This window comes from Gossypium hirsutum, chromosome A12, assembly GCF_007990345.1.
Source record: "Gossypium hirsutum isolate 1008001.06 chromosome A12, Gossypium_hirsutum_v2.1, whole genome shotgun sequence".
Lineage (NCBI taxonomy): Eukaryota > Viridiplantae > Streptophyta > Magnoliopsida > Malvales > Malvaceae > Gossypium > Gossypium hirsutum.
Window position 1 is genome coordinate 18,188,961 of NC_053435.1, and position 17,256 is coordinate 18,206,216.

General features: G+C 35.7%; 1 protein-coding gene across 1 annotated transcript; it reads right to left on the reverse strand.

Moving 5' to 3' along the window:
* Positions 1-5,746: 5,746 nt before the first annotated feature.
* On the reverse strand, positions 5,747-6,196 carry LOC107921599 (methylesterase 1-like). The gene is made up of 2 exons (XM_016851433.1): positions 6,161-6,196; positions 5,747-6,070 (listed from the first exon to the last, which is right to left on the reverse strand). The coding sequence occupies exons 1-2, from the start codon at positions 6,194-6,196 to the stop codon at positions 5,747-5,749; spliced, it is 360 nt and encodes a 119-aa protein (XP_016706922.1).
* Positions 6,197-17,256: the final 11,060 nt, after the last annotated feature.

The following is a 17,256-nucleotide window of genomic DNA, read 5'->3' on the forward strand; positions in this document are numbered from 1 at the left end:
TAGTGGTAACTAAAAAAAGCTAAAAATTAGGAATACTAACTCATGATCAGATTTGGTGTCAGATAAAACTAATAACTAAACAACCAAATCAGAATATGATTTTCTTAATACCCACTAACTGATAAAGATAAAAACATATACTAATTATAGCAGAAATAATATTTTGAATCATTATTTTTTTCAACACTCCTGAGGTAAGAGAACTTTTCATTTTTTTCTCTCCGATTACAATGATCGAATTCTGTCTTTTCTGCATCAAGAACAATGTTCTTGCCTCCAAGAAATTGCAGAATAATATTGATGACTAATGAAACGATTGAATAAAAATAGACCCTTTATTTTCTATGAAAAAAATGCCACAACATGTCTTAAGATTATTAGTACATTATCATTAGCTCGTAATGGATTTTATTCATTAACAACCAATGCCATAACTTGTTGGCAATCTCGAAGAAAATATGATATGGAATAATTAGTGGCAACCATAAATTGTTTGCCATTTTTGTTATTTTTAGTTTTTGTAACAAAACGTTGTCTTTTGTGTTTGAGTGTTTTAATGAAATGGTGTGTGGAAGAGAAGAAATCAGATCAATATTCAAAATAGGTTGTTTAGGGTAGTGACCATTAAAATGAAATGGTGCAGATTGAGCCTATTTCTATTGGTTGCCAGGTTGTCAATTCCTAGCCATTACTCACCCCTTTTAATGACCAATCAGAAAGGGGTGAAGCAATTAAGAATATATAGCACATATTTTCTTCTTCAACTTCTCTTATTTCTTTTCTTTCTATTCCTTCTCTTCTTCAATCCTTCTGTTTCAAATTCTTTTTCCCTCATCAAAGGTATCAGAGCTTGACGGTCCTCATAGCCAACGACAGAGTAACCATACGACTACAGAAAGAGATGGGTTTGCTGAAATTTGAGATGTCTCAGTTGCAACTAAAGTTCATCAAACTTGACACCAAATTGGAGTCTCGTTTCAAGGATCTTCGCGATAAATTCAAAGGAGAAATTAGATCTGAGTTGCACTCACTTTTGAGAAATATTTTAGACAGTTAGCAACGTGTGCTCATGGAATGGTTTAAGATAGAGGCAAAGGTATTCTGGGAACACCTTCACTAGGTTTCCACCCAAAGATAGTTTATCTGTCACCAGTAGCATATTTAGGGTATTTTGGCACTTATTCTCGAGCCAACACAGTGGACACTATGGGGAAAATATTTCAACTGCACTACTCTCGATTCAATGGGATAGATTTTTGAGGTTGGTGGTCCAAACTCAAGTAGTTTTTTAGGGTGAAAATGTGGGGGATCAGTTTAAAGTCAGGATAGTAATGTTGCATCTAATGGGGGAAGCCCTTTTTTGGCATTATTTCTTTGCACAAAGGCATGGTGGTCTGCATCAACTTACTTGGGAGGTGTATGCTAGGGGACTACAAGAAAGATTTGGGTCCAACAATTTTTTGGGCCCCATGATCGAGTTGATATCTCTCAAGCAGACAAGCATAATTGATCATTATCATGATAATTTTTTGAGTTTCTGAACCAGTTACATTTACCACAAAGTTATGTATTGAGCATTTTCATTAATAATATTAAATCAGAGATAGGACAATATTTGAGATTATTTAAACCTACAACTCTAGTAGAGGGGTTTATGATTGCTCAACAAGTGGAGGGTATTGTAAACACTACTTTTAAAAAAAGTGTTCCTATAAGAGGAAACTCTGGTTACTCCAAGCCATTGTTCCATACTGTTAAAGGATAAAGTCATACCAGAAACTCCATTGCCTCAGGAGGTTATTTTTCCACAGCCCTTAGTAATAAGACACCTTTTAAGGCCCTCTCCCAATCTGAAATGGAAGAGAGGAGGAAGAAAGTGTTATATTTCTAGTGTGCCTCTAAATATACACCAGGGCATAAATGTAATAGATCTCAGGTTTATCAATTGGTTGTTCAGCCCTAACTTGAGCAGGACATTGAACTTAAGAGCCTTTCTTCTAAAGAGTTTCAAGACTGTCATAAGAAATTGGAATCCAAAAAACTTGAAGTTAAATCAATAGGTCCAATGTTGTCCCTACATGCCCTCAATGGATCTCAAGGCCACAATACAATAAGGTTTTTTAGTTAGAATTGGTCACTTGGAGGCTATTATTTTGGTTGACTCTGGCTGTACCCACAATTTTGTAGATTCCAAAATGATAATGAGGTTAAACCTTTCAACAGATCCATCTTTCCAGCTCAAAGTGATTGTTTCTAATGGTGTTTAGCTGGCCACTCAAGGTGTATGTTGATCTGAGAAGCATAAGGTACAAGTTTTTTATTAGTTTTATACTTTTCCCTATCAAAGGTTGTGATTTGATCCTTGGTATCGAGTGGCTTATTTCACTGGGATCAATTGTTTAAAACTTCTCTTCTCTGACCATACAATTTAAGTATCTAGGAAGGTCTTTTACTCTTCAAGGAGTCCTTCCTGGTGGTCTTCATATTTTATCTGGTGCACAGCTGTCCAAGTGTTGCAATATGTTGAAATATAGCCTCAGTCATATGTTACTCACTACCACCAACTAGCTAACTTTGACATTGCCATTTCAGCCCTTGCATAAGCATATAGAGCTGCTCCTAGCTAAATTTGAATATGCATTTTAGCTACATACAGGGTTACCTCCTGCCAAATGCAAGACCATAAGATACCCCTCCAAGATGAATCCTAGGTGGTCAAGGTAAATCCTTATAGGTATCTGCTGTTCAAAAGAATGAAAAAGAAAGACTTATTAGGGAAATGTTACAAAATGAGACTGTGAGGGATAGTGATAGTCTTTTTGCATCACTAATTTTCATGGTGAAAAAGAAAGATGGTAGTTGAAGGTTATGTGTGGATTATAGGCAGCTTAATCAATTAACTACCAAGGGAAAATATTCCAATACCAGTGATTTAGGAGCTCTTCCATGAGTTGGGGCAAGCTGTTTATTTTTCAAAGTTAGACTTGAGGTCTAGTTACCACTAGATCAGGATGTGGGAAGATTTAAAACTCATAAGAGCCACTATGAGTTCTTAGTTTTGCCATTTGGCCTGACCAATGCACCCTTAAGCTTTCAGTCCTTAATGAATGAAATTTTCAAACACTTGTTGAGAGAGTCAGTTTTAGTATTTTTTTGATGATATTTTAGTGTATTCTGTTGGTTGGTCAGAACACTTAAGGCATTTGAGGTAAGTCTTGAGTATTTTAAGGCACCGTCAGTTATATGCTAAGAAAGGGAAATGTAGTTTTGGTACTACTTATGTGGAATATTTGGGGCACATAATTTTTAGAGGGCCAGTCTTTATGGATCCAACAAAGGTTGAAGGGATCCTTAATTGGCCCACACCTAAATCGGTTAAGGATTTGAGGAGATTCTTGGGACTATCAGGATATTATAGAAGATTTATAAGACAATATGGGGTATTAGCCAAGCCCTTAATAGTCCTATTAAAGGAGTTGGTTTGGAATTAGTCTAATAATGTACTAGAAGCTTTTGAACAGCTCAAAACAACAATTACCCAAGCCCTTAATAGTCCTATTAAAGGAGTTGGTTTGGAATTAGTCTAATAGTGTACTAGAAGCTTTTGAACAGCTCAAAACAACAATTACCCAAGCACCATAACTAATTCTTCTAGATTTCAAGGAGGAATTCTGTGTAGAGACTGATGCCAGTGGTCAAGGATTAGGAGCAGCTTTGCAATAGAAGATGAGGCTTATTTCTTTTCTTAGTAAGGGTCTAGGGGTCAGACATCAAGCCTTATCCATTTATGACAAGAAGGTGCTAAAGGTGTTGCTAGTTGTTAAAAAATGACACGCATACTTAGTTTGTAGACACTTTCACATTAAGACTAGCAACCAAAGCCTGCGATTTCTCTCTGATAAACAGACCATCACACCCTATCAGCAGAAATGGGTGGCAAAGATGCTGATGCATTGTCCAAAAGAGACTACTCACATGAAAGCCAATTGCTACAGTGTATTGGAAGTGTCTCTTGGTCTGAGGTATGGGAACAAATCCTTGATTCTTGTTTAACTGATCCTACTCTGCAAAAGATATGTCTTGAATTTTAGCAGAATCCTCAACTCCATCCCAAGTATTCTTAGGATGGTAAAATTTTAAGAAGAAAAGGGAATGTAGTAGTTGGTAATTATTTCAAGTTGAGGAAGATTATTTTTTTATTTATTTCATGGTGGAGCTATAGGAGACACTCATGAGTACATGCAACAAGGCATAGACTCTTAGGGAGTTTATATTGGAAGGGCCTTTCAAAAGATGTAAAATAGTAGGTGAGGGAATGTGCTATTTGTCAAAGATATAAGTATGATAACTCAACATCTCCAGGCTTGTTACAACCTTTCCCCATTCCTGACTATGCATGGGCAGCTCTTAGATTAGATTTTTTTGAAGGACTACTAATGTCAAAAGGGAAGGACACCATCATTGTAGTAATTGACACGCTCACTAAATATGGCCATTTTTAGCCCTATCTCACCCTTTTACTACTCTCACTTTAGTTCAATAGTACTTATATCATATTTATAAGCTTACTAGAGTTTCATAATACATCGTTTCTAATAGAGACAAGGTGTTCATCAATTCATTTTAGCAAGCCTTATTCAAACAGATAGGGGTCAAGCTTCATATCTCCACTACTTATCACCCCCAAATTGATAGCCAGACTGAAATACTAAGTGAGATGCATGTTAGGGGAGAGGCATTCTGGTTGGGTCCTATGGTTGCCCCTAGCTGAATGATGGTATAATACCACTTACCATTGTACCATATAGACTACCTCATATGAGGCACTATAGGGTCAGGAACCCCTTCATCACATACCCTATCTGGCTGGATCCTCCTAAGTTGCAACTGTAGATTGAGGTTTATAGTAGAGAGAAGCAACTAAGAGTTTGTTAAGGTTCCATTTAAAGAGGGCACATGAGAGAATGAAGTAGATGGCGGATAAGAGGAGATTTGAAAAAGAGTTTCAAGTATGGCACTTGGTTTAGTTGAAGCTCTAACCCTACAGACAACACTCTATTAGGAAGAGGGGTAATCAAAAGCTCTAACCTTGCTATTTTAGGCCTTATCCAGTGGCAGCCAAGAGGGAAAGGTTGCATACAAACTGAGTTTATCAACTGATGCTCGTATTCACTCCATTTTTCACATGTTTTATCTTAAGAAACATATTGGCTCAGCTCTTAGTTCTGCCACATTACCTCCTATAGATTCTGATGCCACTCTTGTCAAGATACTAGTTCGAATACTAGATAGAAGAATAGTTAAAAAAAAGGGAACTAGATAACTACTAAGGTGTTAGTGGAATGGGCCAACACCTTCCCTAAAGACTTAACTTGGGACAGGTTGATTGAGTTATCCAATGTTTGATCCTTGAGGGCAAGGATCTTGTTCAAGAGGGGACTACTTGATATGGAATAATTAGTGGCAACGATCAAATGTTTTGCATTTCTGTTATTTTTAGTTATTGTAACAAAACATTGTGTTTTGTGCCTGAGTGCTTTAATGAAACGGTGCGTGTAAGGGGGTAAATTAGATCAGTACTCAAAATGGATCGTTTAGGGTAAGTGACCGTTTAAGTGAAACGATACGGATTGAGCCTATTTCTGTTAGTTGCCAGGTTGTCAATTCCTAGCCGTTACTCACCCCTTTTAATGACCAATTAGAAAGGGATGAAGCAGTTGAGAATATACAACACAGTTTTTCTTCCTCAATTTCTCTGATTCCTTTTCTCTCTTTTCCTTCTCTTCAATCCTTCTATTTCGAATTCTTTTTCCCTCATCAGAACGTTACAAAGTTGTTTGGTTTTGGAGAACATTGGCATATGCTCAGCACCTTTGATCTCCAACACAGCTTTAAGGGGATTGTTGTTAATCATCCAGCGTTTGAGTTTGATGTTCATGGCTTGATCCTTATCGCAAAAAAAAACCCTTGTCACTGATCCATACCCTTCATCCGACAACGTCTTTTCCTTTGACAGATCTTGATGAAACAATGATCCTGGCCTCACCAGTGTTTTCACCAGTTCTAGGTTCTTAGAAAAAAACCCAACAATCTTTCACTTGCAAAGGAAATATCTTAAAACAAAATACACAGAGAGACTGTTTACCTCAACACGAGATACCTGATAGAGCCTGGATTTCAAGAAATTTGGACCCATTATTGTTATCGTGAAAGTCTCTTCTAGGCTGCCAATTGTTACTATTTCAAAATACTACAGGTAAGTCTATTGTGAGCCTTCCGCTAGACACTTCAAAGAAAGAGAAAATACAATAGTCTTCTGTTATTTAGAATTGTGTTGGCATACATAGCATGGATATGTTTAATATTTAAAAAAACTCCTAACAAGATTATAAGGACCTTATCCACGAGATATGATGGTTGGAGTATAGTATTAGGCATGAAAGCTGATAAGAAAACGCCAACTGATATCTTGTGAGGGAACAAATCCATGGCGAGGGCCAAATTCGGGCCTCCTAAGCCGTGCCCAACAACAATAGCCTGTTCGATGCCAAAAACGCCAACAATTGTCTACTGTATTCCTCAAATGTACGAACATCATGGATTGCCTTCATGTTTATGCCAGATGCTGCAAGGTCAAGCAGTGTGACCCTACAACTAGCTGACTCTGGTTGGGGTTTGAGCTTGAACCAGTTCCAAGCACTATTGCATATCCCATGTACCAGAACAAAATGGTTCTTATTCTCCGCCTCTGCCATTATTTTTGTTAGAGCTTAATGTTATGGGTTTGGTTCATTTATAATGAACTTGAAAGGTCTTTCGTGGAGGTTCACAAAACAACAATAATCAAGGTAGAAAAGAGAAGTTGGAAAAAAATGGCATCTTAAGCTAGACAGTCCAAGAACGAAACCATGGTTGAAAGCTGATTATTGATCCAAGTTAGAGATATATGTGGTTGAATTAAACCAGGAAACTCGAGCCCTAGAGGCTTTCAATTTTTGAGTTTTATCTTGTCCATGCTGCCTCAATCCATAAACTTTAATTTAGAAACTTATTTTTTCCCTTTTTGTTAGAAAGAAGAAAGAGAGGTTCTCTATATTTGATAAATAAATGCTTAATTCACAATTTGGTTATTATACCTTTTTTTCTACTTACCTAATTAATTTTTTTACAATGATTTACTTAACATATTCAAAGTAGGTTTTCACCAAAAAAAGAAAAAATTCAAAGTAGGGATGATAAAGAAAAACTCTAAATTTAATGGATTTCAACCTGACCCGATCAGTTGGGGTTGAATTCTTTTCAATTAAGTCATGTGAAATTACAAAAATTGTTGAATCGCGTCAGAGTCGGGTTTCAGGTAAATTTACTGAGAAAAATAAATAAAATAAAATAAAGAACACACAAATTTTACGTGGAAACCCTTTCGGGGAAAAAATCACGGGCAGATGAGAAGAAAATTCACTATGTCGAAAAATTTGAATCAATACAAGAGGAATAAACTATGTCTATTTATAGGTTTGTAAAGCCATATTCTAGTAGGATTGAAACACCTTATCCTAATCAATATAAAATAGATGGAGTTTAATAAGGTTTAAAAAACCTTATTCTAAAATAAAATAAAAGAAGTCTAGTTCTATATGGATTTTACTTTTATTTTATTTTCCATTGTATTTTATTTAAATAAGAATTCGGGTCACATAATTCTAACAATCTCCACCTTGACACAAATTCTTAATGAACAAGTTCTTCATCCCGAACTTTTAATGAACAAGTTCTCCACCTCTTCCATAAAACCCCTTAAGGGTTTAACTTCAACAATGAACACCAACCAAGTCTAAGCAATGCTCAAACTTGGTTATAGGAAGTGACTTAGTCATCATATCTGCAGGATTTTCATGAGTACCAATTTTGCTCACAACAATATCACCACGAGCAATAATATCATGAACAAAATGATACAGAACATCAATATGTTTTGTTCTCTCATGAAACATTTGATCTTTTGTAAGGAAGATGGCACTCTGACTGTCACAAAATACTGTACTGATTTGAAGGTCTTCATTGAGTTTACTAAATAGTCTCTTCAACCAAATAGCTTCTTTACAAGCCTCAGTAATCGCCATGTACTCAGCTTCAGTGGTAGACAAAGCGACTGTAGTTTGCAAAGTGGCTTTCCAACTAATTGCACAACCTCCGATTGTAAGTAACCTGTGAGAGATCTTCTTCTATCAAGGTCTCCAGTAAAATCAGCATCATACCCTATGACTCCATCTTTAGTTCTTCCAAATTGTAAGAAAAAAATAATAGTGCCTCGTAAGTATCTTAAAATCCACTGAACTGCTTTCCAATGTTCTTTACCAGGATTTGCCATGTATCTGCTAACTGCACTGATTGCATATGATAAATCTGGACGTGAACAAACCATAACATACATGAGAGATCCCACTGCACTAGAGTATGAAACATGTGACATGTACTCAATCTCATCATCTGATTGTGGAGACAAAGCCGATGAAAGTCTGAAATGGCCTGCTAAAGGAGTACTAACAGGCTTAGCACTCTGCATATTAAACCTGCAAAGAACTTTCTCAATGTACCCCTTCTGACTTAGGTATAATTTACTTGTTTTTCTATCTCCGAGAATCTCCATACCAAGTATCTTCTTTGCTGGTCCTAAAACTTTCATCTCAAATTCTTCACTTAGTTGGGTTTTGACCTTTCTTATCTCTCCTTTACCTTTTTCTACTATCAACATGTCATTAACATAAAGAAGTAGATACACAAAAGGACCATCACTTTTTTTCTTAAAGTAAACACAACTGTCTAAACTACTTCTTTTGAAATCATGAGAAGTCATAAAGGGATCAAACCTCTTGTACCACTGTCTTGGTGACTGTTTCAAACCGTAAAGGGACTTTCTCAGCAAGCAAACATAGTCCTCTTTTTCTGAGACTATAAAACCCTCTGGTTGTTGCATGTAAATATCCTCCTCAAGTTCTCCATGCAGAAATGTAGTTTTTACATCTAACTACTCAAGCTCCAAATCATGCATGGCCACAATACCAAGCAAAGCTCGAATCAAACTATGCTTAACAACTGGAGAGAACACATCTGTGAAGTCCACTCTTGGAATTTGACTGTAACCCTTTGTAACAAGCCTTGCTTTATATCTGGGTTCTTCAACTCCTGAGTCCCTTCTTTCTTTTTAAACACCCATTTACAACGAACAACCTTTTTACCTTTAGGAAGTTTCACAAGGTCCCATGTTCTGTTTTTGTGGAGTGATTCCATCTCTTCTTGCATAGCAAACATCCACTTTTCTGAGTCTTCACAGCTAACCGCCTTAGAATAATTAGATGGCTCTTGATTCACATCTATATCTTCAGCCACATTTAAAGCATAACCAACTAGATCAGCCTCGGTATACTTCTTTGGAGGTTTAGTTTCTCTTCTAGTTCTATTTTTGGCGATAGAATATTGTGGTAAAGAAGCAACTCTATTCTCAATTTTTGTTCTGGCTAGAGGAGTTGACTCTGTATTAATCTGATGCTCCACCTGCTTTTGATTTTCTTTATTGGAAGAGTCTTTAAGAGATAAGTTAGGTAGCATAGCAGTTTCATCAAAAACAACATCTCTGCTAATCACAACTTTTCTATTTTCAGGACACCATAACTTATACCCTTTTACACCAGCTTTATAACCAAGAAAAACGCATTTAATGAACCTCGGTTCCAATTTTCCATTATCAACATGAGCATACGCAGGACACCCAAAAATCTTTAAATCAGGATAATTAGCAGGATTACCAGACCATACCTCTTGTGGAGTCTTTTTCTCAATGGCAACGGATGGAGATTGGTTAATAAAAAAACATGCAGTAGAGGCTGCTTCTGCCCAAAATGACTTCGGTAAGTTGGCATTTGACAACATACATCAAACCTTCTCCATGATCATTCTGTTCATTCGTTTTGCAACGCTATTTTGCTGTGGAGTATGACGAACTGTCAAGTGTCTTATGGTCCCTTCTAACTTGCACAATCTATTAAACTCATCAGAACAGAACTCTAAGCCATTGTCTGTGTGGGGGTATTTCATCTGTTTTCCCATCTGTTTTTTAATCATAATTTTTTAAGACTTAAATACGGAAAACACATTGCTTTTCTGCTTCAGGAAGAACGCCCAAACTTTTTTGGAAAATTCATCAATAAAAGTTAGCATATAATTAGCTCCACCTCTTGAAGGCACTCTGGATGGCCCCCATGGATCAGAATGAATATACTCTAACGTTCCCTTCGTGTTATGGATTCCTCTAGTGAATCAAACTCTCTTTTGCTTTCCAAAAATACAGTGCTCACAAAAATTCAGTTTGCAAATTCCTTGCCCATCAAGAAGTCCTCTTTTGCTCAATTCTGCCATGCCATTCTCACTCATATGCCCTAGGCGCATATGCCAAAGTTTAGTAATATCATCATCTGACAAGGAAGAGGAAGCGACAGCTGCATCACCAGTAACAGTAGAACCCTGCTAAACATATAACTTGGCAATCTTTCTCTGCCCTTTCATCACAACAAGGGACCTTTTGGAAATCTTTAAAACCCCACTTTCAGCTGTGTATCTGTACCCTTTTGAATCAAGAGTACTCAACGAAATTAAATTTTTTTTCAATTCTGGAACATGTCGTACGTCACTAAGTGTTCTGACAACTCCATCAAACATCTTAACTTTAATTGTTCCAACACCTGTGAGTTTACACGAAGCATTATTTCCCATCAAAATAATACCTTCAGACACTGTTTCGTAAGCTGTAAACCAATCCCGATTGGGACTCATGTGGAAGGTACAGCCTGAATCAAGTATCCACTCTTTGCTTACTTTAGAATCATTGACAGAAGCGACTAAAAGTTCACCATCGCTGTAACATCAGCTTCACCGAAATTTTCTAGTTGTTTTCCCTTTTGATTCACAGCCTCCCTTTTAATCTTATTTTGTAGCTTATAGCACTCAGATTTAATGTGCCCTTTCTTCTTGCAGAAGTTACAAGTTTTACCTCTGGTTGAAGACTTCGATCTACCCTTAGATTTACCACGAGGTTTTCGTTCTTATGTCCTACCACGATCATCATCAGCATTCCGATCTTGTCTCCCACGAATAATGAGACCCTCTCCCTGAGAGTCGGATTTAACCACAAGATGCTTCATCTTATCATACGAGGTTAAAGAATCATAAACCTCATCAACTGTGAGAGACTCGCGGCTATATAAAATCGTGTCTCTAAAGGTTGAATAAGACGGGGGCAACGAACAAAGTAGAATCAACCCTAGATCTTCCTTATCATACTGAACCTCCATGGCCTCCAAGTTTGAGAGAATTTCTTTAAACATTGTTAAGTGTTCGTGTACAGACGCACCTTCCTCCAAACGATGAGCATAAAGACGTTGCTTCATATGCAACTTGCTTGTTAGAGTTTTCGACATACATATTTGTTCTAGCCTCTTCCATAATGCAGTGACAGTCTTCTCTTTCATCACATCCTGTAAAATTTCGTTGGACAAATGCAGATGTAATTGTGTTAACGCCTTTCGATCTTTATGCTTCTTTTCTTCATCTGTTAATGTCGAAGGCATCTTATTTATCCCTAGCAGGGCATCCTCCAGATCCATCTGCGCAAGAACTACTTGCATCTTAATCTGCCACAATGCAAATCTGGTGTTGCGATCTAACAGCGGAATTTCATACTTCAAAGACGCCATTACTGTGATTGAGATGAACAACCCGGAAGCTCTGATACCAATTTGAGAAAAATAAAATAAAATAAAATAAAGAACACACAAATTTTATGTGGAAACCCTTTCGGGAAAAAAAACCACGGGCAGAGGAGAAGAAAATTCACTATGTCGAAAAATTTGAATTAATACAGGAGGAATAGACTATGTCATAGTCTATTTATAGGCTTGTAAAGCCATATTCTAGTAGGATTGAAACACCTTATCCTAATCAATATAAAATAGATGGAGTTTAATAAGGTTTAAAAAACATTATTCTAAAATAAAATAAAAGAAGTCTAGTTTTATATGGATTTTACTTTTATTTTATTTTTCATCGTATTTTATTTAAATAAGAATTCGGGTCACTTAATTCTAACATTTACCCTGCCCCAAGATATTTACAAAATACCTTTCATATATATATACATATATATATTAAGTTTTTGCTTTCAATAAATAATATATATTAAGTTTTAAGTCTAAACTCAGAAAAAATATCTTATTTATTTCAAAATAAAAATAAAATAATTAAAAAATATAATCTTATTTACTTCAAAATAAAAATATAATAATTAAATTAAGTTTGGATTGGTCAGGTCAAAGTGAGTCTCCTATTTAATTGTGGGTACGAGGTGATTTTTTCTTAAGAGTTAGATCAGTTTGGGCGGATTGGTCAAGCTTCGGGTCGAAGTTGGAGCAATAACAACTCTATCTTATTCAGTTGTCATTCCTAATCTAAATATTTATATTTTCGTCCAAATTTAAATCAACATTAAAAAAAAATCGAGCCAATCATACTATGTGAGGTCAAAAAGTTTTAATATTTTCATTAAATAATTGAATAAATTACTTAATTGATGATTTAACTTTTTTAATGATTTCATTTTCTTCACCTAAATAAAAATACTTGATTATGGTGCTTTTAATTTTTTTTTTATTTTACCATTGCAGAAGTCTGACTTGGCACACCAAATCCCACTATATAATACTTCTTTGACCGAGTCAAACTTCTTCCCCAATCAAAATTTTCTTTTATTTTATGTTATATTTCATTTTCTTATTCCCTCCCATGTCCTTGCTTCCAACGTACATCCCCTGTAAGACACAATACAAACTCCGGTATATAGATATCAGTCGCTGCGCAAAGTACACTGACGATCGATGGTCGTCTAAATCATAAACATTCAAATTCATGGTAGGCGCTGGTTTTATTAAAACCTTTGTGGTTTTGGCACAAGGTCGCCTTGGAAAGTTTCTCCCCCCCATGTTTGTTGCCGGTAAAGTGACATATGATTCCTTTTCCTTTTGAGTTGAGAGAGAATCATATCGAAGTTCACTTCATCATTTGAGTCACTTGAGACATCTTCTTGTCCGCTATGAGCATCGTTGCAATCGGAATGGTCATCTTCAACATCCTCCATTATAGGGGTTCGTTTGTGGAATTTACTTTCATCGTTCTTCCTTGAAGAACGCTTTTTTATTTCTTCTCCTTCAAATTGTCTAAGCTGCTTTTGAGAGAATTAAGAAAGCGCTCATCTCCATCAGGCCTGCTATTCCTATTTAACTCATAAATTATATATCATTTAGCATGTAGTAATTATTGGTTGTATTTTGTTTTGGGATTTGAAATTTTTATGTGTTAATAAGCTTTTTTAATAAACTCTGGATTTTCTCCGAGAACAAGAGAGGGAGAAAAAGTTGGTCAGGACTCAGGAAAGAAGAAGAAGAAGAAGAAATGATGAAATATGAACAAAAAGAAAAGAAAAATGAAAGAAAACTTTTATTGGTGAAGAAGTTTGACTTAGGTAAAAGAGGTTTTTTATAGTGGAATTTAGTCAGACTTAAATGGTTGGCTCACTGAAATGAAAATCTTTCTTTTAACAATGATGTTAAAATTGTAAGTGTTTTTATTTTAGTGATTAAAATGAAAATATTTAAAAAAATTGATGATTAATTAAATAGTTTATTTTAAATAATATTACTTAAATCTATTTTAACTTAAAAAATATTTATTAAAATTAAATTATTTTTTTCACTCTCCCTTCCCTATCTTCTCTCCCCCTCCTTCTCCCTCCACTTATTCAACACCAAAAACCTAAAAATACATTTATCCAACATAAAAAAAATCTAAGAACAATTATTTACACAAGTCATGAAAAAATCCAAAGATGATATAAGAGCTCTCTTAGTGAATTTTCTTTTATAAAAATATATATAAACTTTAAATATATATATATGAAATAATTAAATATTTTTAATAAAAAATTAATTTCTTCATCTTCATCAAATTTTAAGTAAATTTTCATCTTCATCTAATATTATAATTAAATATTTTATCTCTTAATAAAAACTAATTTGTCGATTTCAAGATTTTTATTGTAAAAAAGATCTGATTTCAAGATTGTTATTATAAAAAAAAAGGTTTCAAGATTTATGAATTTTCAAATTCTTATCATCAAAAAAGAAATATGGATAATAATTGTTTCATCTCCAAATCTCTTCATCTTGACGACCTAAAAACCTCTATCGTTTTTGGACAATGTTTAACAGGTTCGATGAAGATTAGGTTTGCTTAGGTGAAGTCACTGGTTTTACCTCTTGATATTCAAGTCTATTGATTTGCAGAGCTTGGCAAGCTTAATACAAGAGCTTAGTGCTATGGGACAAATTGTTACAGGAGGGAAACGATTCAGTCTTTTAAATTTCTGTTAGTTTCTATTAATAAATTGTAATATATATATATATATTTGTTTCAAGTTGTTTAAAACTTTGCATTTCATTTTAGTTAAACGATGCATAGGGAGTGAGTCTTAAATGCATCGTTTTGATCTAAGTCTATTAATGAAACAGTGCGAATTAACCATAACAATTTTGACAGTTTCCATTATGTTATTTGGTCCGTTATTTTTCCCTTTTTGAGCACCAATCATGCCTCAAGAGAGGTTATGAAAATACAATCATGATTTTTCCTCATCTACTCTAAACTTCTATTTCTTCTCACTTCTTTGTGTATTTCTCTCTTAATATTTGTTCCCTGTCAAAGGTATCAGAGCATCGTGATCTTTATGGCCAACGAAGGAGTGACCATGTGCTTACAGAAGAAAATGAGCCAATTGCAACTGGAGTTTTCTCAGCTTGATGCCAAACTCGATGCTCATTCTAATGAGATGTAAACTAAGTTGAAATGGGAGATTCGCCCAGAGTTGGAATCCATTTTGGATCAATACATGGGGCAATCTTCTCCTGTTTTTACCCCTAGCTTACCTTAAGACAAAAGTAAAGGAATTCTGAAGGGACAACCATCTAGTTTCCCTCCCAAAGAAGTTTTTATGGTGTCCCTGTTTGTTAGAAATGGACATTGTGGTGCACCTACAAGGAAACAGTAGTTTGGAGATAGTAGGAAGATACTTTAAGATGGAATGCCCCCGCTTTAGTGGATTCAACTTTAAGGGCTAGTGGTCAAAGTTTAACAGTCCCTGACCACGTCAAGGTTCGAGTGGTGATGCTCCATCTTGAAGGAAAAGCCCTAGAATGGCACAATTTCTCCTCTCAGAAGTAGGGTGGTTTTCACCACTTGACATGGGATATTTATACGAAGGGTCTTCAGGAGTATTTTGGATTTGTAGCATTTCTAGACCCAATGGAAGAGTTGGTTTCTCTTAAATAGTAGGGAACGGTCGAGCAGTACCATGATATCTTTGTAAGCCTTTTGAACCACCTGCATTTACCTAAGAGCCATGCCTTGATTATATTGATTAGTAATATGAAAAGAGAGATAGGCCGGTACTTGAGGTTATTCAATCCTTACACCTTGGTGGAAGGCTACTAGATAGTTAGGCAAGTAGAGGGTATTATGTCTAACCCCCAAAAAATACTTATCTATTAGAAAGTGGGGGTTATTCTAAACCATTCCTTCACAATTCCAAATATCATACTCCTGCTCAATTTCCAATAGAGACCAGGAAAATCTCTCTAACTAACTTGGGGCCTAAACCTCCCACCACCAAGTCATTATCCCAAACTGAATTGGAAGAAAGAATGAGGAATGGATTGTGTTTCTGGTGTGCTTCTAAGTACACAATAGGACATAAATGCATTAAATCCCAACTATATCAATTTATGGTGGAGACTCAGTAGAATCAGAAATGGACACTAAGACACAACCACTTGATATTTTCTAAGCATGCCCTGAACAATTGGAATTGGTGGATCTAGAAACTGAACCAACTTCACTAGTTTTATCCATATATGTTCTTAAAGGGTCTTAGTGGAATAAAACTATGTTTTTAGTAGCTAAAATTAATTAACAAGAAGTTATCGTATTGGTTAACTTGAGAAGCACTTACAACTTCCTTGACCACAAGCTGGCTAAGAGATTGAACCTACTTGTCGAACCATCTTGTCAGTTGAAAGTAACGATTGCTAATGGTGGTAGTCTGGCTACTCATGGAGTGTACAAATCAGTGTTGTGGGAATCTCAGGGACACCAATTTGAAACTATTTTCATGGTGCTTTCAGTTAAGGGGTATTATCTGGTACTTGGAATCCAATGGCTCATGTCCTTAAGATCCATTATATGGAATTTTGCTACTCTTACCATGTTGTTTAAGTATCGAGGTTGATCATGTACCTTACAAAGGATAACTATTGGGGGTTTACAACTTATGACAGGCTCTTAAATGTCTAAATGTTTCATTATGATGGACAAAAGACTAAGTCCAATGCTATTGAATTCTAGTACCCAAACAATAGTTTATATGGATTCCTTACTTCTTCTCAAGGATCAGCAACAACTACTATCTAAGTTTGAAAATTTATTTCAGGTGCCAAAGGAGTTACCTCCTTATAGATTGCATGATCACATAATTCCACTGGTGGATGAGGCTAAAATGGTAAAAGTTAGATCTTACAGATGTCCTCCCCTTTAGAAAGTAGAAATTGAGAGGCTTATTGGTGAAATGTTGCAAGCTAGTATCATCAGAGACAGTACCAGTCCTTTTGCTTCACTATTGATGATGGTTAAAAAGAAAGATCGGAGCTAGAGGTTATGCATAGACTACAAGAAACTCAACCAGCTCACCATTAAGGATTAGTTTCCAATTCCTATCATTGAGGAGCTGTTAGATGAACTTGGGGCAGCTACATATTTATCTAAGTTGGATTTGAGATCTCGTTATCACCAGATTAGGATGTGGGACTAAGATATCCACAAAACAACCTCTAAAACTTATGAGGGCATTATGAATTCTTCGTCATACCCTTTAGGCTAACCAATGCCTTCCAAGTTTCAATCACTAATGACTGCAGTGTTCAAAAGGTTTCTTAGGAAATTAGTATTTGTATTCTTTGATGACATCCTTGTGTACTCAAGTGGCTGAAATGGACACTTATCCCATCTAAAAGAGGTTCTACAGGTTTTGAGAAGCAATCAGTTATTTGCAAAGATGAGTAAGTGTAGTTTTGGTTCATCTTAGGTACAGTATCTTGGTCA

Bases quoted from the DNA above. Each gene is read 5' to 3' on its own strand.
- LOC107921599 (XM_016851433.1), bottom strand. From the start codon at position 6,196: ATGGGTCCAAATTTCTTGAAATCCAGGCTCTATCAG. The intron at 6,071-6,160 runs GTATCTCGTGTT...TTTTTTTCTAAG, and splicing joins TGAAATCCAGGCTCTATCAG to AACCTAGAACTGGTGAAAAC.